This window comes from Procambarus clarkii, chromosome 5, assembly GCF_040958095.1.
Source record: "Procambarus clarkii isolate CNS0578487 chromosome 5, FALCON_Pclarkii_2.0, whole genome shotgun sequence".
In the NCBI taxonomy this organism is placed as follows: Eukaryota; Metazoa; Arthropoda; class Malacostraca; order Decapoda; family Cambaridae; genus Procambarus; species Procambarus clarkii.
In genome coordinates, this window is record NC_091154.1 from 6,445,348 (window position 1) to 6,472,478 (window position 27,131).

Genomic DNA, 27,131 nt, shown 5'->3' on the forward strand with positions numbered 1-27,131 from the left:
TATTTGTGCGCCACGATCTCTGTGGTCAGGGACGCGCTTTGGGTTGATCTGGTCTCCCTTCTTCCCTGTTCGCAGGTTCAGGTCTCAGGTCATCCGCAGGGTTATTTGGTCTGGCCAGCCTGCGGTCTATCGCCATGCCCATGATGTTCGTAAGTTTGCTGCGCTTGCTGCTGTCTTTGGTTATATGTCCTGGGCTGACATTTGGGTGCGAGGTTTTGGGGGGTCAACATGGTCCTGGCTGCATGCTACCTCGTTAATGTTCCTGGGCCTAGTCAGGCCTGTGTTGCTTGAGTCGGCGGTTGCAGCCTGTTGTCTCGACTTCGAGTTGAGGTGAGAGCATCGACCGCCTCTTGGTTAAGTCCCTCTTGTTTTTGTCTTTGGTGAAGTAGCTCCGGCAATTCGTCAATCACAAGCTTCTGAGCTGGTATGTAGAAATCCCTGTACTTTCCAATAAGTTCATCAGGACGTGCCTTACCTTCCAAAGTCTGTCATCATCATTTGCCAAATAAGACACCTGAGGATTATCGCAAATCAGTCTTGAGACATATATCTGTCGAACATCGGTGTTGGAACAGTATGGTCTTTGCTCCAATAATGGTCAAGTACGTGTTTGACACAATGTTTCATCAACATACACAGTGCCAAAAACACATACATTTCACCCACAGTCGTATCTTTCCATGAAAACAGAGCAGTGTAAGGTTTTCACTGTAAACGCACGGAAAGAATGGAAAGTGACGATGTTTAGGTCTATCCTGGACCCTTAGCAAATCATGCCAAGGATGGACCAAAACTTTAATGTTTTCCTTGTGTGTGGGTTAGATTACAAATGTTCAGCCATGTTATTGTCACTATATAAATTTATTCTTCCAATGTTTTTTTAAATAGTTACATTTCTTATCTTCCTGCAGGTGCTTGAGAAATTCTTCAGCGTTAAGGTTCCCATCCCACCATACAGGCCATATGCAGTGCAGTCGTTCTACAGTATTCTCAAGTTTCCAATTCGGGTTCTCAAAGACTGCATCCGCATCATGCAACTGGAACTGGTAACTTTGTGGGTTTTGCATACAGGATACGTTGACTAAGCTCACTTGGTTTGTCTGGCACTAGGCAGGTTTGTCTGGCACCTGGCAGGTGTAGCTGACACAGGGCAGGTTTGTCTGACACTGGGCAAGTCTAACTAACACTGGGCAGGTTTGTCTGACACTGGGCAGGTTTGTCTTGCACTGGGCAAGTGTAGCTGACATTGGGCAGGTTTGTTAGGCACTGGGCAGGACTAGCTGACACTGGGCAGGTTTGTTAGGCACTGGGCAGGTCTAGCTGACACTGGGCAGGTCTAGCTGACACTGGGTAGGTCTAGCTGACACTGGGTAGGTCTAGCTGACACTGGGCAGGTCTAGCTGACACTGGGCAGGTTTTTCAGACACTAACTCAGCACATGGTGCTGATTGAAGTGTAACTGCAGAGAATTTGAGCAGTGTTTACCATGATGGGAAATTATACTGTGCCCATACTGTGTGGAGGAGGACCCTGGCATGACTGGACCAGTGGAACAGTTTCTTGTACTGTGAACCAACCCGTCCCTTCACTGAACACACACACATTCTACATTATTTATACCACTGATCCCAACATAGGATTTGTGGAGGTATAGGGGGAAAGGGGGGAATGAAGAGCACTGCAATATTGACACTTTTCCGTGACAAATGATTATCAGCTCTGGTAGAGTTGTTGGGTGGCGTAGGTTCCAATGCTTTTTGATTGGCTAAACCACTGCATCTTTTATGAAGATGCAAGAGAAATGGCTCATGTAGCTTGTATATTGTAGTAAAGAAGTCTCCATGCTTGACCCGCAGTCTAGGATTCTGGGTTTGATCCCCGAGGGAAAAAGAAACAGTTGGGCATATTTCCTTTCTTCTGAAGCCTCTGTCCACCTACCAGTAAAATTGGTACCCGAGAGCCAGGCAACTGCTGTGGGCGGAATTCTGAGGAAGGTCAGTAGTTGGCGTACCGTAGGTAGAACCTCAATATGTCTAATTACAGGCTTATTATATTGTAAAAGGGTTAACAAGATTGAAGCAGTGTAAGGGATTAACAAGATTGGAGCAGTGTAAGGGATTAACAAGATTGGAGCAGTGTAAGGGATTAACAAGATTGGAGCAGTGTAAGGGGTTAACAAGATTGAAGCAGGGTAAGGGGTTAACAAGATTGGAGCAGGGTAAGGGATTAACAAAATTGGAACAGTGTAAAGGGTTAACAAGATTGGAGCAGTGTAAGGGATTAACAAGATTGGAGCAGTGTAAGGGATTAAAAAGATTGGAGCAGTGTAAAGGGATTAACAAGATTGGAACAGTGTAAAGGGATTAACAAGATTGGAGCAGTGTAAAGGGATTAACAAGATTGGAGCAGTGTAAAGGGTTAACAAGATTGGAGCAGTGTAAGGGGTTAACAAGATTGGAGCAGTGTAAGGGATTAAAAAGATTGGAGCAGTGTAAAGGGATTAACAAGATTGGAACAGTGTAAAGGGATTAACAAGATTGGAGCAGTGTAAAGGGATTAACAAGATTGGAGCAGTGTAAAGGGTTAACAAGATTGGAGCAGTGTAAGGGGTTAACAAGATTGGAGCAGTGTAAGGGATTAAAAAGATTGGAGCAGTGTAAAGGGATTAACAAGATTGGAGCAGTGTAAAGGGATTAACAAGATTGGAGCAGTGTAAGGGATTAACAAGATTGGAGCAGTGTAAGGGGTTAACAAGATTGAAGCAGTGTAAGGGATTAACAAGATTGGAGCAGTGTAAGGGGTTAACAAGATTGGAGCAGTGTAAGGGATTAACAAGATTGAAGCAGTGTAAGGGATTAACAAGATTGGAGCAGTGTAAGGGATTAACAAGATTGAAGCAGTGTAAGGGATTAACAAGATTGAAGCAGTGTAAGGGATTAACAAGATTGGAGCAGTGTAAGGGGTTAACAAGATTGGAGCAGTGTAAGGGATTAACAAGATTGAAGCAGTGTAAGGGATTAACAAGATTGGAGCAGTGTAAAGGGTTAACAAGATTGCGGCAGGGTAAGGGATTAACAAGATTGAAGCAGTGTAAGGGATTAAAAAGATTGGAGCAGTGTAAGGGGTTAACAAGATTGGAGCAGTGTAAAGGGTTAACAAGATTGGAGCAGTGTAAAGGGATTAACAAGATTGGAGCAGTGTAAAGGGTTAACAAGATTGGAGCAGTGTAATGGGATTAACAAGATTGGAGCAGTGTAAAGGGTTAACAAGATTGGAGCAGTGTAAAGGGTTAACAAGATTGGAGCAGTGTAAAGGGTTAACAAGATTGGAGCAGTGTAAAGGGTTAACAAGATTGGAGCAGTGTAAGGGGTTAACAAGATTGAAGGATTAATATTGCATACTGGACTTTATTGGGCCAATAGGGGAAACATGGTGTATATATCATGTCTAATAGCCAGAAGAGCACTACTTGGCCTAGTGTGCAAGGTCTGATATGCCCCTAACAGACTGAATGATTTTTATTATACTCAAGTATTTCTTTCTAGATTGTTTTTTTTTCAAATAATAGTAATAATAATAATCTATTAGAAGCATGAATTACTGACTTAGTTATATTAGGTTAGGTTTGGATAGGTTAGGTTAGGTTTGGATAGGTTAGGTTAGGTTTGGATAGGTTAGGTTAGGTTTGGATAGGTTAGGTTAGGTTTGGATAGGTTAGGTTAGGTTTGGATAGGTTAGAACATAAGAACATAAGAACAAAGGTAACTGCAGAAGGCCTATTGGCCCATACGAGGCAGCTCCTATTCTATAACCACCCAATCCCACTCATATACTTGTCCAACCCGTGCTTGAAACAATCGAGGGACCCCACCTCCACAATGTTACGCGGCAATTGGTTCCACAAATCAACAACCCTGTTACTGAACCAGTATTTACCCAAGTCTTTCCTAAATCTAAACTTATCCAATTTATATCCATTGTTTCGTGTTCTGTCCTGTGTTGATACTTTTAATACCCTATTAATATCCCCCGGTTATGTCCATTCATCCACTTGTAAACCTCTATCATGTCACCCCTAACTCTTCGCCTTTCCAGTGAATGCAACCTAACCTAACCTAACAGCTCCTCCTGGGCTGTTAGGTTAGGTTAGGTTTGGATTTCTTTGTTAGTTTTGACTCAAATAACATAAAATTGCAATCATATTTAATACAATAAAAATTGTATCATTTCATAAGAATTTGTTTTTTAATTCACAAAAATTTGGCTTGTTAGGCAGCTCTTGTATGACAGCTATTAGGTATGACAGTGATTTAAAAATGTAAAATATTGAAACATTTTGAATATGGACGCTTGACTCTCCACATAATAGATTTAGTGCAGTCTAGGGCAGATTCTAGTCATCTCTGGTATGCTTGCTTGGTCATGTAATGTTGCAGTCAATCACTGCCACATCTTTTTTGTAGTAGAAGTCATAGATTGTGTAATGTTACTACACATTATATAAGTTACATAATTGACTAATCATTTTTTATTTATACACATGTACAAAGGACATATTAAAAGAGGTGATATAGGAGGTACAGTAATTTCATAATATAGAAAGTCACTAGATACATACAGTGTGGTTTGTATATTGTTAAGACAGATGACTTACTGGTTAGTGGGAAGATGTAGCGTCAGGGTTATCATCCATGGTAATGGTTGCCTGTTGCTTCAGATGCCGACGCCACAGCAAGTGCAGCAGATGAAGTGGAGTTTGCAGTGGTGCCTCACCAATCCTCCAATTGGCTCCCAAATTGCTCCTCCTGGGCTGTTCATTGTGGTAGTTTCCAGAAACAAGATCCTCTTCTTCGTAAGTATGCTTTTATTTTGTCATGACCCGCTTCCCTGGGTCCAGGACGGATCAGAATATTGTCACTCGTTTCATTTCTTATGTGCGGGTTGGGTTATTTGTTTGTCCCGTTACTCTGCATTTGTATGGCCTTGTGAGATGTGACCTTTATATGCTTGAGGGTAGGGAGGGTTGTCGCTGGTGCATATCCGATGCAGTCTGCTCTCGGTATCTATTTTTAGCCCTTAAATTGTGGGCCTATGACAACTAAATCCTTGTAAGACTTTCAACAATAAAATATAAATCAAGTACATAGAGTATTGGTTTGGTGGCATCTTGCTTTCTATTGGTGTCAGAAAATGTTAATTAAAACAATAGTGGTGACCTTCTCCAGCTGACGTGTTGTACCACACGTGAGGGTAAACTAACCCTGAAAACAACAAGGATGATACTAGAAGTAAACAAGGGGGATAATTGCCAAGATCACATTACACTAAACTACACTGCCTCCTACTCCCCCAAACAGTGTAGTAATACACATTGTCAAAATGTATCACCAGACAGAAAATCATATACTGTAGATGTAAAGTTTAGTCACGTGAAATTAAATACATGACATATTGCCCAAGCAAAGTACTCTTCAGGGTACTTTACCCAGTTACCGAGCACTGGACTACTGTCATACAACGAAAGTATTCTATGACAAGGAGTACTGGGAAGATGGGACACCACGAGCGTAGCTCTCGTCCTGTAACTACACTTAGGTAATTGCAGTTAGGTAATAACAAACTAGGGCCTCCCAAGACCTAATGCATGTCACACTCAGTAGTGTTACAAATCTTCAAGAAGCTTTGTCATATTTGCCAGGCACTGGTATGCAAAATGAGTTACAGTGACCTGTAGCATGTCACCAGGTATGCTCTGGTGTGTCATGTAATGACATACGAGCAGAACTTGTCACAAGCTGTCCTCGTACGTACTGTCAGTTGCCAGGATGCCACTACTACACATCATCAGGTTGCAACATCAGAACTTGTCACAAGCTGTCCTCGTACATACTGTCAGTTGCCAGGATGCCACTACTACACATCATCAGGTTGCAACATCAGAACTTGTCACAAGCTGTCCTCGTACGTACTATCAGTTGCCAGGATGCCACTACTACACATCATCAGGTTGCAACATCAGGCCTGTAAACATCCCCAGCTGGTGATTAAACTACACTTTTGTCCTAGTTGGTCACTTGGGAACAAACACTCGGTGACAAGAGACATATCTTGAGATGTCTGCTTGTTGTGCAGTGCACCATGGTAAACATCCCCAGCCGGTGATTAAACTGCATTTTTGTCCTGGTTGGTCACTCCGGAGCGAACACTCTGTGACAAGAGAGACATCCCGAGATGTATGCCTGTTGTACAGCGTGTGACAAGAGAGACATCCCGAGATGTATGCCTGTTGTACAGTGTGTGACAAGAGAGACATCCCGAGATGTATGCCTGTTGTACAGTGTGTGACAAGAGAGACATCCCGAGATGTATGCCTGTTGTACAGTGCACAGTGTTTGTGAACGCTTCAAATATGTGTACTTCTGTCTTTGTGTATCACAAAATTTACTGAACCAACATTGGCAGTCATATTCTCTGTTGGGTCAGTATTGTTTCCAGCTGGAACACACTTTTCATTAGGAGTCGCTTACTCTAGCAGGTGTCTAGGAAACTGGACCTGGATTCATCAAACAGTTATGAAAGTACTTACGAACCGTTACATCTTTTCTCAGTCTCTGGCACCTTTGTTTTACATGTACTGTACTAAACAGTTTGAGCTCCGAAGCACCAGGAGGCTTTTTGTAACAATAACAACATTGTTACAAAAACCCGGTCTGTCAGGCACTGGGCAGGTTTGTCTGGCACTGAGCAGGTCTAACTGACACTGGGCAGGTTTGTCTGGCACTGGGCAGGTTTGTCTGGCACTGGGCAGGTTTGTCTGGCACTGGGCAGGTTTGTCTGGCACTGGGCAGGTCTAGTTGACACTGGGCAAGTATGCAAGCATTTCTTCCTCAGCCTCGACAACCTGAGCACAACTCCATAGTCTCCCATGACTGCAGAATGCCTACTAACAACATTTCGCTGAAAGTTTCAATGCTCGTCAACTTTTTAATCAATGTAAGCAGAGCTGGGAAAGATTGAGAAAAGATGGAGAGGTTGGAAAGTAGATGGGCAAATCCTTGATGAATCCTGGTCGTGGTTCCAAGTCTAGGTATTTGGCTGCACACAAATTTTTAAGACTGCATCATAATAGGGAAGCCGGTCGGCCGAGCGGACAGAACGCTGGACTTGTGATCCTGTGGTCCTGGGTTCGATCCCAGGCGCCGGCGAGAAACAATGGGCAGAGTTTCTTTCACCCTAAGCCCCTGTTACCTAGCAGTAAAATAGGTACCTGGGTGTTAGTCAGCTGTCACGGGCTGCTTCCTGGGGGTGGAGGCCTGGTCGAGGACCGGGCCGCGGGGACACTAAAAAGCCCCATAATCATCTCAAGATAACCTCAAGATAATACACTTGGATTTGTGTATCATTTTCTTTGAGGTCTTGCTTTGATAGTTGTGCCTGACATTGTGATTTAATCATGGGCGTGCCCTAACCTTTCCTTGTCTGTGGTGGGCAAGGTCGAGTCAAGGCTTGCCAAGAGCATAAGTCTTATAGCCCAAGAGTTTTTTTTTTTATATATACCTAGCTCTGGGGTGGGCATTGTTGGGCCCTCTAGGTGTGTTGTGTGCTCTACCTCAGCGTTATAACCTTGGAACCTCCTCTCCAGATTAACTTTTAAACTGCTTCATGCACCGTCACAGGATCTTAGGCTGCAATCTTTTACTGACAGATGTTCGTGTTGCCTTTGGCACTCCTGTTGGATGCAAAGCTCTTTTTCTTTTTTCACCTTCAGATGTTTTCTGTGTGTTAGGTATAGTTGGCGATGCTGTTTAAGTCGCCGTGTCATTGGCTGGCTCATCACGATGGGCCACCACAGTTTTTATAAGATTTGGGGTTTCTAGCCTGGCCGAGTTGCAAGTCTTCAGCCCAGGACCACAAGAATACCACTTGTTAACCCTTAGACAGCAACTATGGAGAAATGGTCATACCCACCTTTGCATAAAAAATGCAAAAAAAAAATCATTATAGACTTACAATATTAATTTGTATGCAAAATTTAAGAAAACGTGCAAAACTAAGTTAATATTTATCGTTTGACTGGGTGGTGGCGCTCAGTAAGTCTGCGTCTGGCACTTGTCAGGGGCCTGACGACTGAGTGGACAGCGCTCGGGATTCGTAGTCCTGAGGTTCCGGGTTCGATTCCCAGTGGAAACAAATGGGCAGTTTCTTTCACCCTGATGCACCTATTCACTTAGCAGTAAATAGGTACCTTGGAGTTAGACAGCGGCTATAGGCTGCTTCCTGGGGGGTGTATAACAAAAAAGGAGGCCTGGTCGAGGACCGGGCCGCGGGGATGCTAAGCCCCGAAATCATCTCAAGATAACCTCAAGAAGATAACACCTTGGGCTCCACTTTGCTGATGCTTATTCTCTAATATTTCAGTGATTGTTTTATCACTTAGTTTTCTTTATGTACATCCGCAGAGAGCTTTGATATCCATATATGCATCACACATGTAAAACTCAAACAATATTTGCTAAACCATCATACAATGATGACTGCATTTCCCCTAGAAACATTCATGACGATGACTGCATTTGTACCGTGAAATGGTAGCAGGATTTTTTAATGAGTCGAGGTAAACTCCATTGCATCCACATAGACCTATTATATCCATATTTGCATTATACATGTAAAACTTGGACAATAATATTTTAAATTTGCATACTGTATGATAACTGCATGACCCTGTGAATGAACAATTGACGATAACTGCCGTCTAAGGATTAAACTTCTGTAGGTATATGTGCTACCTTTTTATTTGGTGACTGCGTATCAGGTCAGTGGGTACCTGTGCTTGTCCCCCTAAATGCGAAGGCAAAATTTTTTGGCCAAGAAGGACGCATTTCTTTGGCTAGAACTGCTTGAGCAGATGCTGTCGGCTTCCCTTCTGTCTGTGGAGGGTGTGCTATGTCTTTCTTTCCAGTCATAAGCTGAGGATTTTTGGAAGACCTCAAAGGTTCCTTCACTGGCCCGAGCTGGTTTCATCAGTTGGCCCATCCTCTTCTCTGATTGGAGATCCTGTGTCTGTCAGAGGTAGGTATATTGCAGATACACTTTAGTACTTCGGGAGTTTTGATGTACTGTATAAGCATGAAGGTAATATTTCTTTGGCTTGGGAAAATTCTTTAGCCTTCTTTACTGTTCAGTTATGCTTTACTGTTCCATCCCCATATTTGATTTTTAGTCCCATAGATGGTACAGATGGCTTTTCTGTACAGAATGTGAATTTTTCTGTACCATGTGAAACATGGGTTTCACCTGTGTCGCAGACTCGGTGAAATTTGTAGCCGTTCTTGTTAGAAGATAAGAACCAAATTTTGGCATTGGCTCAACTCTTCAGTTGTTTAGGTCTTAGCCCCTTCATGGTTGTATTACTGCATTTCACAATTCCTTTTGCCTGGCAGGTAATCTCTTGTTCTCTGTGGGAAGGTGGAGAGTGTTCTGCTTGACTGGAAAGAGCTTTCTCCACTCCTTGGTGTGGTTTGTGAGTGACACTTTCATCAACTGGTCTCGATACATTACGGCTTTACAGTGTGACATGGTTTCTTGGCACCTGCACATTCAGGCATTCCCCTTTATGCAGCATTGGATTGTGGATAATTATGAAGTTTGTTATTGTTTGGCAGATATTCTTAACTTATTCTGCCTCGAGCTCTTCCCTCAACTTTCTGAGCTCAGTTGACGTAAAGGATTAAATTCCTCCTTTGTTTTTTCATCAGCAATGTTTCCTGCTGTTACGCTGACTGAGTTGTTCCTTCTCATCCTTCACGGTGATGTGGCAGACTTTTTCAATGCCTAAAAGTGTAAGAAGCAGCCCCCCCCCCCCCAAAAAAAATCACTATCTTGAGATGGTTATTCTAAGGTGATTTTAGGGCTTGCGGCCCGGTTCTCGACCAGGCCTCCTTTTTGTTTCACACCCCAGGAAGTGGCCTGTAGCAGCTGTCTAACTCCCAGGTACCTATTTACTGGTGGGTAACAAAGGCATCAGGGTGAAAAACTCTGCCCATTTGTTTCCGCCTCCACCAGAGATCGAACCCGGAACCTCAGGACTACAAATCCAATGCTATGGGCACTCGGCCGTCAGGCCCTCTTATTCCCCTCCCCATACCTGTCACTACCCATAAGCAAATGTAAGAACATAGTAAAGAACCTATTCCACACTACTACACCCTACATGTCAACAACCCTAACCCTGGCCCATGTTGATCTACACCCTTCATGTCTATATTAGAAAATACATGTCCAGAGGGGACGGTGGGTGGACATAAAAACTATTACTTATCTTCAGTGATCCTTATACTCTACACTATTAGCAATTGGTGGGCATCTTGCTCTCACTGTTTATGTAGATGGCATAAGGAATGCGGCAGCAAATACAACCAGCCAACATCACTTACTCTGAACATAAGACTACTAATGTTTTATTTTAGAATATTTGTAATTTTGTGACATGAAATAAGCTTGGCATAAAGATTGTCTGTGGTCTGTACTGTACATACAGTATATACTGAACCAGTTTCAAAACCGTTTGTAAGAAAACCCCCAAAAATATGTTTGTGTATTTTCAACCTTAAGAATAAGTAACATTAAACATTTGGAGAGTATAGTCTTAATTAGATGCCTGTAGACATTCCTTCAGTACTCTTAATGTTTAACACTTTCGCGCTCTCCGCAAAGGTCACTCAGCCAACCGAATGTGCGCGCTGCGTTTTTATCGCTTAAGCGTAAAAACAAAAATGTGTATACTCTTTTTACTCTTCTGACCTTAGTTCTCATGCTACGTATTTCATTTTGGTACCAACGTGTTCGCAATAAAATTCTCTAGAAGAACATTAGTAAAATAAGTCACGAAACATATAGGGATACCAGCACCAAATAAATAACTACGTAGATGACTCGCCGTGAGCGCCCATCAGCAACAAAATGTTTTTACTCTTGGGATTGTAATCACCTCCACACTTGTTCTACAGCGTTAATTTTGGTATCAATGGACTCACAATGAAATTCCCAACACGGTGATGTGAATATAAGCGTAGAATAATGATGCAGCCCGCCCGCAAGAGTGTGGGAAGTGGTGAAATTGTTACCCGGTATCGGTGACGGGACGACGCACGGCGCTTTGAAAGTTTATACTTATTTCACTCTCATGACATTAATTTTCTATGTACGTCATTCATTTTTATGTCAATGTGTTCGCAATAGAATGTTCTATGTGCCCATAGGTAAAAAATATCAACAAAGCGTAAGTTAGAATAGCGACAAATATAAAACAACGCTGGAACATATCAGTGAGCGTCAAACACACACGAAATATTTTTACTTTTGTTATGTTTGTCAAGATTATACTTGTTGCACACAGTTATTTTTGGTTGTATATTGATCGGAATAAAATTCCCTAAACAGACATATGCATATAATACATGATATGGGGGAAGAATTACTAGTATAAACGGCTAAAGTCACCCACCTGCAACCCGTTTGGGACAAAATACCATTTGATCGAAGTTATCCACACCTTTCATGAACTTATTGTACCATGCAGCCTAGTGGTGAGAAAGTGAGTCTCATAGCGCGCAGTTTGAAACAAACCCAAAGTAAATCGGATAAAAATTGAATTTTATACAAATATTTTAAAAGTTGACATAACTTTATGTCCACTATGCGTTTACGTTAGACGAAACCGAACGCGCCGGCGCGTCCAGATAGCGCGAAAGTGTTAATCTCCTTCTGTCTACCACACCATCACTGCTCTCCAGTATTTAGATTATATTTTTGGGTTCAATTTTGTACAAAAATATTGTCGACATCATTATTGGATTCGACATCAAAATTCTTGCATTCTGATGTGGTACTGACTTAATCTCTCTCCTTTAGTTCCAGTTAGCAAGGACCAACATGCAGTTACCTCCCGAGGCAGAGCCTCCCAATCTGATGTTGCCATTAGTATACGACAGTGTGAGCAACAAGACCCAAATGGCTGAACGTCGCGACCACGGTAATATCCCTAGCGTCACCCTGCAGGTCATCAATGACATCATGAGTCGTGCTGTTGTGCAGCCCAATGAGATGTCACTCTATCCGTGCATTCGCGAGTTGTTGTGTAGCCTGAGTCTGGGTCCTGACGGCAATGCTGTGGCCACGCCACCAACATCAGTAGGCCAGAATACGCCCACTTCATCTGGGGGCACAGTGCCCCAGTCATTGGGGTCACCACATCTAACATCACCTCATATGGCCTCTCCGCACACCCCTGGTTCTTCTGGCGGAACGCCGGTATCCTCCATGGCATCGACCATGTCACAGAGCATGATTTCTTCTGCCACGGGCACTGGCACGTCCAGTGCAGTAACGCTCACCAACCCTAGCATGGGCTCGACCATGTCATCTGGATCGCACTTCAGTGGACCAAAACCAGTGTCCGCTGTAGGACACATGCAGCCAACACTGGGTTCTATGGGCCCTATGGGACCACAAAGTATGCAGGGTATGCCAGGTGGTATGCAACAAAGTCACATGCAGCAAACCATGACCTCTATGGCTGGCGGGATGATGCAAGCTGGGCCGCGAGGTATGCAGGGCGGCCCAGCATCGGTGCAAAGTGGTCAGATGGGTGGTGGACCTGGTGGTATGCAAGGTATGCCTACTATGCAGGGAGGTGGAATGCAAGGTGGCATGCAAGGAGGAATGCAAGGTGGACCTGGAGGAATGCAGGGTGGACCAGGAATGCAAGGGGGTCCGGGTAGTATTCAGGTTGGGCCTGGGGGAATGCAATCTGGTCCAGGAGGAATGCAGGGAGGTATGCAATCTGGTCCAGGAGGAATGCAAGGCAGTATGCAAGCAGGGCCTGGTGGAATGCAAGGCGGTATGCAAGCAGGGCCAGGTGGAATGCAGGGCGGACCTGGAGGCAGGCAAGGTGGATTTAGTGGAACCATGATGGGTCAGTTCAACCGTTAAACCAAACCTATTATTCCTTTTTATATATAGTTTTAAAATTGTCGGGCACAGGAAGCCCGTTTAAGCTCAACGAGGTCCTAACCAATGACATCTTCCATAGAAAGCCACCTTAGTACCAACTCTGAGGTGCCCACTTACCACATTGTGTCAGGGGGACAGGCAGCCAGCTTACATATACTGTATGCTAGGCTTATATCAAGGTTTCCTCCCCAGGATGGAACCCCACAACAAGCTGACTAACTCCTGGGTACCCATTTACTGCTAGGTGAATAGGCGCATGAGGTGATAAGAAATGTACCCAACTATTTCTGTCCTGCCCGGCTGTACTACCAAAACTGGTATTAAAAAAAAAAAAAAAGCGCCTCTTCCCCTCTTTTTTTTTTTTAACCCACAACCACTTGTTGGAGTTAGTGCTGCTAACTGCAATATACAAGATGACATGTATAAGATGTATTAATGACTTAATACCACAGTATTTTATTATGATTTATTTTTCTTTACATTTAAAATAGAACTGTGAATGTTAAACATGGACTTCCAGAGAAATCTTTTGTTTATAAATTATATAAATTTAATGCATTTTTAATCAATCTTTTTCACAAGAGTTCGCAAGTGTAATAAACTTCTGAGAATGCCGTTCAATCCTTGGCCAGGTGTGTAGTTTGTTGGGCTTCCTTCTTGGTGCACAAAACTGGACTAAATTATTATATTAAGATCACTAAAGCCCCCAGAGGAACATCATAGCCGGCATGTTACTGTCGTGATCATGGACTGGGACAATGTATCCGCCTCTCACCGTCGTGATCGTGGACTGGGACAATGTACCCACCTCTCACTGTCATGATCGTGGACTGGGACAATGTATCCACCTCTCACCGTCATGATCGTGGACTGGGACAATGTATCCTCTCACTGTCATGATCGTGGACTGGGACAATGTACCCACCTCTCACCGTCATGATCGTGGACTGGGACAATGTACCCACCTCTCACCGTCATGATCGTGGACTGGGACAATGTATCCACCTCTCACCGTCATGATCGTGGACTGGGACAATGTATCCTCTCACCGTCATGATCGTGGACTGGGACAATGTACCCACCTCTCACCGTCATGATCGTGGACTGGGACAATGTATCCACCTCTCACCGTCATGATCGTGGACTGGGACAATGTATCCTCTCACTGTCATGATCGTGGACTGGGACAATGTACCCACCTCTCACTGTCATGATCGTGGACTGGGACAATGTACCCACCTCTCACTGTCATGATCGTGGACTGGGACAATGTACCCACCTCTCACCGTCATGATCGTGGACTGGGACAATGTACCCACCTCTCACCGTCATGATCGTGGACTGGGACAATGTACCCACCTCTCACCGTCATGATCGTGGACTGGGACAATGTATCCTCTCACTGTGACAATGTACCCACCTCTCAGTCATGATCGTGGACTGGGACAATGTACCCACCTCTCACTGTCATGATCGTGGACTGGGACAATGTACCCACCTCTCACCGTCATGATCATGGACTGGGACAATGTATCCTCTCACCGTCGTGATCGTGGACTGGGACAATGTATCCACCTCTCACCGTCATGATCGTGGACTGGGACAATGTATCCTCTCACCGTCGTGATCGTGGACTGGGACAATGTATCCACCTCTCACCGTCATGATCGTGGACTGGGACAATGTATCCTCTCACCGTCGTGATCGTGGACTGGGACAATGTATCCACCTCTCACCGTCATGATCGTGGACTGGGACAATGTATCCTCTCACCGTCGTGATCGTGGACTGGGACAATGTATCCACCTCTCACCGTCATGATCGTGGACTGGGACAATGTATCCTCTCACTGTCATGATCGTGGACTGGGACAATGTCCACATCATGATGGTGAGAGGTGGATACAAAGTGTCGTGCCATCCAAATATCCCCACTAATCCTATGTGGTCCACCTCCCAACTGCACCTTTGTAGTACAGGTGTAGTGGCATTAACTACACCCAGAACAAAATTTCCTTAAAAAAAAAAAAAAGCCTCATTCAATAATTATAAAACATGCCAATCAAACTTTATAAATTGGTTAAGTGATAAATAACCAGTTTTATAATGATGAAGACTAACAGCCTTATTCAGGGTAGGTAAGTGACATTAGTCAAGTGATTAACTATTGATGGCACGTTTTGGTCTGGCCGGGTAGGTACAGTACTGAGTTTTTATGAACCTTCGTGTACATTCATTTTATCACTATACAGTATTCACAACCATCTTTGGAAGTTTAATGAAAATTAACTATTTTAACTTATCAAGCACTGCTGCTAAGCTAAACATATGGCTAAATACTGTACAAAAATATAAATTTATTGTGTCACAGTCTATACAAAGATTTCAAATATATTAATACTTTATTAACAAAATAGAATATGAAAGGGGATCACTATAGAGGTGATAGAGGTAACAAAAGTGAATTTACTGAGAGCACATAACGTCCAGCAAACCCTCATACCTGGCTCCAAATACATTTCCAATATGTACGCTTGTACCAAAAGCAATTTAAGAATATCTGCCATCCCCTGCTCTTTTTCATCATGTACCAAACTATACCACCCCTTGCAAACTACTATACCATTATTCTATAACTTCACCAAACCACTGTGGCTAATCACAGCTTGAAGAGCAATGTTGCTATACTGTACTTGCAACTGACACACAATACCCTACCATGCACCTTGTTGGGCATTTGAGAAAAATCTTGCACACAGTGCAAGAGTTGAAAGACCAACACTGAAGATGATGTTGAAAATAAGTTGAAGATGTTCAACTTATCAACACTGAATAGTTATTGGAGAGATTTGACCTAAGCACGACGATTATGTTTATGCAGCCTGTATAAGCAAAATTATGCAGCTTGTATAATTTATGAAGATAAGAGCTTCATGTTAGCTGGGAAGCCGCCTTCAGTACTGCCAGACTATTCTGATACTGGCTCAAAAACACTTCCAAAATATGTGCTACTAATATGAGGATTTACTGCACCAGATATGTGCCAACTTATTTACAGACTATAAATAATATTTTCCTATTTGCATTTCTAAAGTAAATTATGCTTGCAGTAACATCAAATCATTGTAAGGAAAAAAATGTTCCAAGTACTGTATAAATACACAGAATTTCAGTGCAATAGCATATACATATTAATTTGAAATCACTTCAATGAAAAGTCTTAGCACTTGCTCATCTTCTGAAAGGAGCCACCCTAACAAATGTTCCTCCCGGGACCTTGGGAGGCGGGCCAACTACCGGTCTGTTCATCGGTCTGACAGTTGGGTCCATGCCCAAAGTCTGTTGTGAACTAATGTCCATCACAGGCCGGCCTCCGATCACCCGAGGTCCCATGTGTGAAGTGTTGGATGGCAGCACGACGGGTGGCTGTGTAGAGGTGAGGGTCGTCATAGAGAGCAGCGGCACGGGCTCCGTAGGCGGTAACAAGACGGATGGCGATGCAGCACCAGGAGAGAGCAGCGGCACTGACTCTGAGGAATGATTGGGGGCCTGCACAACATTACTGGCACAGGAGGCACGAGGGTTGGAGGGGCTGTGCGAAGCAGACCCTCGTCCAGGGTCACCATCAGGCACAGTTTGTCCCGCCGATGGAGACGGCTTGCTGTTGATTTCTACGTCACTTAGAATCCCTTGAGGTTCATACAGCTCCTTCAAGATGAGAAGCATGGTGTCTTCAGACTCCCTGTAACAACCAAATCACACCAATTAAAACAAAAGCAAAAAAAAAAAAAAAAATGTTTCATGCACAAGCCCATCAGGTGAAAGAATATTAGTTTGTTTACAAGTTTGTACTTGTAGATATTGGGCACCTTGTGATGCAAGTGCTGCCTCAATCACTGCCTGAATGGTAGAGCAACAATTCTGCTTCTTGCAGCCTGGCATTCAATCCCTGATTGCCCAAGTGGTTGGGCATCATTCCTTTCCTCCGTTCTATCCTAAATACTTATCTTCATATCCCTTTCAAGTGCTGTATAGTTGTAATGGCTTGGTGCTTTCTCCTGATAATTACCTTACCTTGCACCATGAGGCCTCTTAACCATACAGTAACAATTTGTATATTCATTACATCGCGATATAGAAAAGTACTGTATATTTCGGAGGAATAAGGAGACCTACAGATAAAATGACTGCCAAATTTCAGTCCGAGTTTCATGGTTTTAGCTCATATCCGTGGCATACGACGAGCCGAAAACAGCACAACAATCTGTAGCGAAGTGTGTGTGTTCAAATGCCATGCCATTACCCCCCCCCCATTTGATTTGTTAACTACAATAAAAATCATGCACCTCAATGTAATTTTTTAAATAGCTGGATATAATTTAGGGGTCAAGATGGTGAAATTGTTGACCGAAGAAAACAGAGAACATTACTAACTCTATTCAATAAAACACCTAAATTGTCTTCCCTGGAACCCACAAGAAAGGTGTGTGTTCCTCCCCATCTCTAGACAATATTTCAGAGAATGCTTACAATTCTATAACTTCACTGAAATACACGAGAAATTATCAAGACATCTAATTGTGCTAAATAATCAGCTCCATTAATACCTAAACAGAATATCTGATCAACCAGGACGTGGTGCTCACGACAGACTGAGATGCAAGCACCAACAATTTGTTTGATCACTGTCATTTAGTAAGTCTGGAGCCAGATTCACGAAGCAGTTACGCAAGCACTTATGAACCTGTACATCTTTTCTCAATTTTGGCAGCTTTCTTTACAATTATTAAACAGTTAATAAGCACTGAAGCATCAGGAGAATGTTTATAATAACAACAACAATTAATTGGGAAGTTTTCATGCTTGTAAACTGTTTAATAAATGTAACCAAAGCTGTCAAAGATTGAGGAAAGATGTACACGTTCGTAAGTACAGTGGGGCCTCGATTTATGTATCCGTTCCCAGAGATGTATCGTAAGTCGAAGCGATTTTTCCCATAAGAAATAAAGAGAATTGGATTAATCTGTTCCACATCCCTAAAAATATTAACTTAAAAATACATTTTATACTGAATTCAAATTTTTTCTCTAACTACAATACAGTACATGTTTATCTTACCTGTATGGAGGACTCTTGATGTATATGGAAGATGGTGAGGATAGGGGAGGAGGAGAGGTGTTACTGTTTGGAAGGGGAGTCCCCTTCCATTATAACATCAGGCAGTGAGAACTTCTCTGGGGTACTCTCTCTCTCCTACATTTTGCCTGCATACCACTAGGACCTGGTTGTGATTCACTGCGTGTTTGTCTTACTAAAAACCTTTCCATAGATTTTTGTTTTTCCATGCGTTTTAATTTTTGTAGTGAGGCATCACAGTGTCATTAATTAATTAATTAAAAAGATTAAAGCAACAGCCTACTGCACCATGATTTGGGCGAGTCGTTTCAGCAAAAGTTTGCAATTCTTCCCATGCTGCACACATTTTCTTAATTAATGAGGAAGGGACATTCTGTACTGTCTCCTCCCCTGAAGAAATTTCCTTAGCTGTCTTTTATTGCTGCTCCTTGTGAAGTTCTTCGGTGGTCAGTTCTTCACTGTGTTCCTCCACCAGCTCACAACACACAACACTATGAATGCCACTTTTTCTAAATTTCGCAAACCATCCCCTGCTCGTCCTAAATTCTTTCACATTTGCATCACTCGTTCCAGGGGTTTTCTTTAAAAGGTCTTCATGCATTTTCCTTGCTTTTTCACAAATGATGGCCTCTGAAACTCTATCACCTGGTTAATACCTGCTTGATGGGGTTCTGGGAGTTCTTCTACTCCCCAAGCCTGGCCCGAGGCCAGGCTTGACTTGTGAGAGTTTGGTCCACTAGGCTGTTGCTTGCAGCGGCCTGCAGGCCCACATACCCACCACAGCCCGGTTGGTTCGGCACTCCTTGGAGGAAACTATCTAGTTTCCTCTTGAAGATGTCCACTGTTGTTCCGGCAATATTTCTTATGCTCGCTGGGAGGATGTTGAACAACCGTGGACCTCCGATGTTTATACAGATCCCTCTAATTGTGCCTATGGCACCCCTGCTCTTCACTGGTTCTATTCTGCATTTTCTTCCATACCGTTCACTCCAGTATGTTGTTATTTTACTATGCAGATTTGGGACTTGTCCCTCCAGTATTTTCCATATGTATATTATTTGATATCTCTCCCGTCTTTCTTGCGAGTACATTCGGAGAGCTTTGAGACGATCCCAATAATTTAGATGCTTTATCTCGTTTATGTATCCCATATATGTTCTCTTTACTCCCTCTATTTCAGCAATCTCTCTTACTTTGAATGGGGAAGCGAGTACTGAGCAGTACTCAAGACGGGACAGCACAAGTGATTTGAAGAGTGCAACCATTGTGATGGGATCCCTGGATTTGAAAGTTCTCGTAATCCACCCTATCATTTTCCTGCCTGCCACAATATTTGCTTGGTTATGCTCCCTAAATTTAGTATCCGGGTACCTGGAATTTATCACTGTTAAACATCATGTTATTTTTCTGCTGCCCAGTCGAAAACTTTATTAATTTGTAGCTTGTAGTTTTTCAATATCTTCAGCAGAGATAATTTTCATGCTGATTTTTGTGTCATCTGCAAAGGATGATACGAAGCTGTGCCTTGTATTTCAGTCTATATCTGATATGAGAATAAGGAAAAGCAGTGGTGCAAGGAGTACCTCAGTACCTTGAGGTACTGAGCTTTTAACTGCGCTTGGACAGAGTAACAGTCAACTATGGTTGACTGTTACTCTGTGTTCTGTTCGACAGAAAATTGAGTATGCAACCTCCTACTTTACCAGTTATTCTCATTGACCTCATTTTGTGTGCTATCACTCCATGGTCACATTTATCGAATGCCTTTGCGAAATCCGTGTATACCACATCTGCATTCTGTTTTTCTTCTAATACCTCAGTGATTTTGTCGTAATGGTCAAGTATCACTCGCTAACTCCTTGCTGTGTATCCAAATTAATAATAACTGTTCAACATCCTCAAGTGTTTGTGTTCTATGTTTCGTGATTATTGATACGCCTTTTGCCACTTTAGCACTCATAATGTCCTTTTTCTCAGTAAGTATGGTGAGTATCATTGACTGAGATTTGTTGTACTGCCTAGCTAGTTCAGCAACCCGCACACCATCTTCATATTTACGAATGATCTCTTGTTTTTGCTCTACGGTCATCCTCATGTGTTTTCAAATGTTGAACCTTACCACTGACTTTCTTGGGACCCATGCATGATATATAATAATTACTTTTATGTTCATAAAGCAAAAAAATCACCAAAAAATATTGTTTCTTATAAGTGTGATCGTCACTAAGCGGGCAGCTCTAGTACACTGTGGCAGGTCGGCCCACACAACCGGGAGCCATGCGCTCGGTCCACTCGAACGTGTACCAACAAATATCATTAGTCGACGACACTATTGTAAGTCGAGTCGCATTTTCCGATCAAATTTATATCATACTCGGAATTATCGTAAGTCGAGGTGCCACTGTACTTGTGTAACTGCTTTGTGAATATGGCCCCAGGTCAGATTAGGCTGCAGGGGCTAGCAAACTCTGGAAACCTTCCAAAGGTACTCATAGGGAAGGTACCTGTACGTTTTGTTTAATACGTCGAGAAGCTTCGTGTCTATACCAAATTAAATGTATTACAGATAAACACACACACTTTCAATTCACAATAATAGTGGATTAGTGCGAATTGAAAGATTAAAAGTATGAATTACAAATATTTTTATTCAACTATGAACACAAAACTCGAGTGAATGAGAACCAGCAACATGCCCTCACTCTGTGTAGCTTAATCGTATTTGCAAGCAAATAGGATGCATGTTTTTGGTCTATCATAAACTGAATACATTGTATTTACATATACAGAATCAAATGTTTTCCCCTACAGAGCCATTTGAAAAATTATTTTAAGTAAATGTATGACAAAGCACAAATTTTGTTTCACAAGATATCCTTGTAAATTAGGTACCGTATGGAAGAAAAAAAAAAAAAAAAAATGCGGCAATTTAATGCGGCACAAAATTTTAACCAGAACAGATCCTTTACACTGTGCAAAAAAGATTTCTGTAGAGGAGACAAGAAATGGAATACAATATGCCACCAAAAACAAATTCCACCAAGCATTAAAAATGATTATAAACATTAGTATTCTCACCAGTATGTAACGTGGGCTTGAAGAGCAAAAATGTACTCGTTGAAGCTCTCGTACGGCTTCTCTTGTAACACGTAATCGATCCTTTTACCCCCATTGAGATGGCCCACAGAGATCTTTAGCTCCCCACCACCACTGCTGCCTGCAGGCCCGTCCTCCTCCTCTAGATAGAGTCGATCTGCCAGTGCCTGTAGGAGAGAAATGAGATGTAGAAGTACTTGTGAGAGGTAAACATGATGTATGGGTGCTTGTGAGAGGTAAACATGATGTATGGGTGCTTGTGAGAGGTAAACATGATGTATGGGTGCTTGTGAGAGGTAAACATGATGTATGGGTGCTTGTGGCAGATGAACATGATCTATGGGTGCTTGTGGCAGATGAACATGAAGCTTCACTCCACTTTACCTTACAAATCACTTATGTCATGCCAACAAATTTAAGAACAACAACATACAGTAATGGGAAGAGGACCGTACTTTATGTTTTGGACTTTGGCTTTCTCCCACAACAACTGAACCTTCACAAGATATACATCAATGGGTGGAGAGTAGGGACGGAAGTGATAAGGAGAACGTTGCATCACCATCCCCGGCGGAGGCGGAAACAAATGGGCAGAGTTCCTTTCACCCTAATGCCTCTGTTCACCTAGCAGTAAATAGTTACCTGGGAGTTAGACAGCTGCTACGGGCTACTTCCTGGGGTTGTGTAACAAAAAGGAGGCCTGGTCGAGGATCGGGCCGCGGGGACGCTAAGCCCCAAAATCATCACCCATCATTCCTAATGTACACTGTGGCTGGCTTGTGCCACACACACAACTCTTAACTAATCCTTCCTCCACTTCTCTACTCCACATATACATCACTGACCAGCCTTGGAGGTAAACTTCAATTCTAGGTGTCGCAATCCTATTACACCTCAAGTCGAGTGTAATTTTACCGTTTTAAACAGGAGCAAAGCCATGGCCAGGCCACATGTTACAGGAACCGTCAGTAAAGTCAAGTAAGGCCCTCCTGTACTTGCCTACTGTAACCTGTAGCTTACCTATTGACCATGTGGTGGTACAGATGACTACAATGTGTCTGGGAACATCTAGCACACAGGTTCCAACCCTCATCAAGGCCCTTGTGGATTTGTTCATACAAATAGTTTCTTAACAAAAAGTAGATGCCTTTATATTTTCTACAAAAATAATAGTATGAATAAATATTCAGAGTTTTCAAAGAGGGTAAACAGCTGATATTCTGGGCCAGGTATCAGCATCTGATCAGAGTAAACTTGTCTAAAATGTAACTTGGGAGGACACATGTTGGCAAGCACTTGGAGTTTAAGGCAATGTACTACACCTAGTGTTTACATTTTATTTATGATGATGTAGAGTAATTAAATTCATAGATTCGTGTTTACCATCCATCCATCTATCCATACACACATATATATATATATATACACACACACACTTTAAATCATAGATTTAAACTAACTAAACACAGATGCCGAAGAAATATAAGAAAATTCACTTTCGCAAACAGAGTGGTAGACAGTTGGAACAAGTTAGGTGAGAAGGTGGTGGAGGCCAAAACCGTCAGTAGTTTCAAAGCGTTATATGACAAAGAGTGCTGGGAAGACGGGACACCACGAGCGTAGCTCATCCTGTAACTACACTTAGGTAATTACACGCACACACACCACACAGTTCAATTTTTGTAGTACCTATCAGGGTGTAAAACATAATAATAATAATAATAATAATAATAATAATAATAATAATTAATAATAATATTATTATTATTATTATTTCAGAGTAGAATATGTTACCTAATTTGATCTATGATTATATACTGTACCTGTATTTAATATGAAGTGGAATAATGCTATGATTTAAGTCAAAATTACAATTACTTGAGCTGTCTTGCATTTTATGCAAGACAAAAATGTGTGGGGAAGGCCACTTATACAAGTAACATATATAAGCTATATTTTCTTGTGTGTGTGTGTAAAAATATTTTTATATATACAGTATACTCAATCTAGGTGTTTCTATACTCCTTGCACATTTCTCCCCCTAGACCAGCGGTCACCAATCTTTCGGAGCTCACTATTCACTAAATTCATCACTATTCACAAAAAATTTAAATCCCACGGACCACTAACATGAGTCTCGCGGTCCACCAGACAAGAAATGATACATTATTAACACTATCGGTAACTTTGGACTGGTGGGAAAAACCTGCTGGGATTGATATAAGAGGAGACTACTAGAGACTTGGACTGAACTAAATTAAAAAATTACTGTCTGCAAATTAATTCCTAAAATCTCTAGCTAGGGTCGTAAATCCTAGCTCCTCTTTTCCTAATGACAGATTGTGGGCTGTAAGGGACAGGTGGAGTGAATGAATTAGTTGACAGAAGTTCCAGTCCACCTGTAGACAGGTATTCTCACATCAGCTTGTATATTATACAAGGATAAGATTTGATAAATTCAGTTATATGACTGAACACTGGCTCTGTTTAAATCAGGGAATTAAACATACATAGTCTAACCTAGCACCATAACTATTAACAGCCAATAAGTTCTTATACTATAAACAACAAATTAAATTGCAAAAGTATAATAAATGACTTTAAATGTAGTCTAAGTACTTAACTAAGTACTAGAAATTATATTCAATTAAATGAACTTGTATGATAACTTATAAATTAACTAAGCAAGCAATTGTTAACTTAATTTATATATTCAAATATATATGCAGACATATTTATATTCAATTTATTTGATTAGGGTACAGTCAGCTTGACTGAATCCTTTTCCACACAATGGACACTCATGAGACTTTATTTACGCATTGCGACTGAATCTCTTCTGACACAACTGGACACTCATGAGGTCAAGTGCTTGGATAAGGACCTGCTGCTCTTCTACAATATTAATAAACTTACTGAAATGTGAGGCTTTGCCTCGCTTTTTAACCGACAGACAGATTTATAGGATATTAAAGTCACACAAGCATACAATTGGCCAATCATATACCAAAATAACCTTCAATATACATCTCTGCCAGTCGGAGTGCCTTGTCTGACAAGATGCCAGACTGATTAACACTTTCCTGGATTTTCTACTTGGAATTACGGGCGTTTTGCTTAACCCTTAAACTGCGCATGGCGTATATATACGCCCTGAGTAACATGTCCCATGGTGCGCATGGCGTATATATACGCCATAGGGTGCCAGGCCTGATTCAAATGGCCCGCGGCTACACGGGGTTCACAGTAGCTTCCTCAGGGCTCTTGTAAACAGATGCCATTTTAAAAAAAAATCGTGGGCAATATTCTCAGGTGTGAGAGGCACAGTACTGTTGGAGCAACCAAGGCCGGCGCACGCAGCATGAGCGAACAGCATTGATGTTCAGCTTGTGACCACAGCATCGCCGAAAAATGTCAAAATAAATATATAATTGTTATTATTTAGCGATGACAATATTACAGATGACCAATGACTGTGATATAAATAACCAGGGTTGTGATAATAGCAGGATTGTTGTAATAATTAGCGCTGTGTGAGGAGTGATGCTGAGAGACGGAGGGAGACAGCATCGTTTACTGACTGTGTGGCCACCTGTTATTGTTTGCGTTCACCATACCAGGTCAGTGGTTCTCTATGGTGAACACAAATGTAGATACTTATATATAATGTGTGTATTAGTGTAATAACAGCAAAAGGATTATGCTGGGAGGAGCCATATGGGTGACGGAGGTGACGTCGTCTGCACGATTTCTCTAGCTGTTTAGAGGGTGGCCACTATGCTCTTTGGGCGCTCTACAAGCTTAGGTGTACAGTTACAGTGCATAAAACATGTAGATATTTATATATAATATGTGTATATAGGGTAATAACACTGCAAAAGGTATTGTTGGGGGAGAAAGTTTAGTGCGTGTGACTTTGAAAGAGTGAGGGAGCCGCCAGCCGCCATCTGTGTATAGCGACGACTCTTAGTGCCTGAACTAACTATATCAGCTTAGCTGTACAGTTGTGGTGAACAAAATATATACATACTTATATATAACATCTGTATATAGTGTAATAACACCACAACTGGTATTGTTGGGGGAGAAAGTTTAGTGCGTGTGTTGAGGGAGTGGCAGCGAGTGGCTGGCTGGTGTGTGGCGGTAACTCCTCCTTGCTTTTCGACTCTCAATACCAACTTAGTGGTTCGGTATGGTGACCAAAACATGCCAATACTTATATATAACCTGTGTATAGAGTGTAATAGCAGCAAAACTATTTGTTTATTGTTTTATAAACATAATAATTGAATCACTAATATGCACATCATACTTTTGAGTATAGCGATTATTAACCACTTTTATTATATAAATATATTACAATATACACTATTGAATAATATTACTGCAAAAAAACTAAGAAAAAATCAATCGGAGACATTGAAACAATTAGGTAATAATATCTTTGTGGCAACTCCCATCTGTCAACGCGGGTGACGCTGACCGGGTCTGACGACCGCTCTGTCAACGCCCACTTTTTGCCAGACTTCCTCGGTCAATTGCGCCCAAAATATGTCACCTACGATTTTTTTTTTATTTTTTCCGTGCTCAGGGGACACAAATTAACATGTTTAGAAGACGAAAAAAATTTTTTGAATTTTTTTTTTTCTTGCGCACAGGGGTGTAAATGTCCATATGACCCCTGAGCAGTGTAAGGGTTAAACGCTTGTCGGATCACGACGTAAATTTGCGGACCGTGTTTTATATTGGGTATTTACTACTCGATCGACTTGGGGTTTGTATGAATATGTTTGCCAATAAATTTTTGTTTTCTCTAATAGGCACAGTGCCTATTTGAGAAAACGGCAATGTATTGTAACTTAGAGGAGAGACTATTGAGTTGGTGACACAACGAGGGTAATCGCCCACTTCACACACTCTTGTGTTGGCCGCGATCATGATTCTACATTTATATGCATATGTCTGTGTAGAGAATTTTATTCCGAACACTATACAAACAAAAAAAATGATGTGAATCAAGTATAAACTTGAAAAAACATGAGCAAAGTAAAAACTTTTTACGCTCACGGGTACAAACACGCGTAAGATTTTATTCGCCGCAAATTTGACGCTCTGTTGGCCAATTCTACCCATGTTCTTATAGAACTTTCTATTGCGAACACATTGCTATAAAAATGAAATACGTAGCTCAAGGAATATTGTCAGGACAGTGAAATAAGTATAAACTTTCAAAGCGCTGCATCACAACAGTGTCGTCGCTGCTGAAATCACGGCTAACGCTTCGCCCAGTTCCCACACTCGTGCGGAACATAATTAGACATTGATAGGCATACGTCTGGGTGGGGAATTTTATTGCGAGTTCAGTGATATCAAAATAAGCGCTGTAGGATGACTGTGAGGCTGGCAACAAACGAAAGAGTATGAACATTTACTTCCTGTTTGGGTGTCACGGCGAGTCATCTTCGTGTTTATTTACTTCGTGGTGGGATAGCAAATGCTTTGGTGACATTTTATGCATATGATCTTGTAGAGAATTTTATTGCCAACGCATTGATACCAAAATATACACTTTTTTGTGTTTACGCTTGAGCGCCCAGAACGCTGCGCGCACAACCCGCTTTATTTTCAGCAAGTGCTGCGCGCACTAAAGTGTTAACTTTCTCTTGTTGAGTTTAGGCACGATATTTTTTGTCACAGCGTTGCTGTATAATGTACTGGTAGCGTTGCTACGTGATTTTCCCTGCAGTTGCAGAAGAATGATAGTTGATGAAGATTAGGAATGAAGGTGGTGGAAACCGTGTCACTGTGAGCTCCACTATACACTCCTATTTTATATAAATGTTCTAGGATTTTTCTTGTAGATATTGTCTAGGTACTCCCCCAGTT

General features: G+C 41.9%; 2 protein-coding genes across 6 annotated transcripts in view; one reads left to right on the forward strand and one right to left on the reverse strand.

Annotated features, from left to right (window-relative positions):
* Positions 1–13,568, forward strand: part of MED14 (mediator complex subunit 14) — a 107,808-nt gene extending 94,240 nt beyond the window's left edge. For both annotated transcript variants that reach the window (XM_045751718.2, XM_069338912.1), the window contains exons 24-26: positions 912–1,046; positions 4,718–4,852; positions 11,914–13,568. In XM_045751718.2, coding sequence (XP_045607674.1) covers positions 912–1,046; positions 4,718–4,852; positions 11,914–12,993 — 1,350 coding nt within the window. In that variant the 3' untranslated portion in view covers positions 12,994–13,568. The remainder of the gene's footprint in view (positions 1–911; positions 1,047–4,717; positions 4,853–11,913) is intronic.
* The window catches only part of LOC123764198 (SEC23-interacting protein), a 78,106-nt gene continuing 64,440 nt past the window's right edge, over positions 13,466–27,131 (reverse strand). For 3 of the 4 annotated variants that reach the window (XM_045751745.2, XM_045751737.2, XM_069338933.1), the window contains exons 14-15: positions 21,228–21,412; positions 13,466–16,755 (exon numbers count right to left, since the gene is read on the reverse strand). In XM_045751745.2, the coding sequence (XP_045607701.2) occupies positions 16,245–16,755; positions 21,228–21,412 (696 nt within the window). In that variant the 3' untranslated portion in view covers positions 13,466–16,244. The remainder of the gene's footprint in view (positions 16,756–21,227; positions 21,413–27,131) is intronic. The other variant, XR_011231028.1, reaches the window with a different exon arrangement.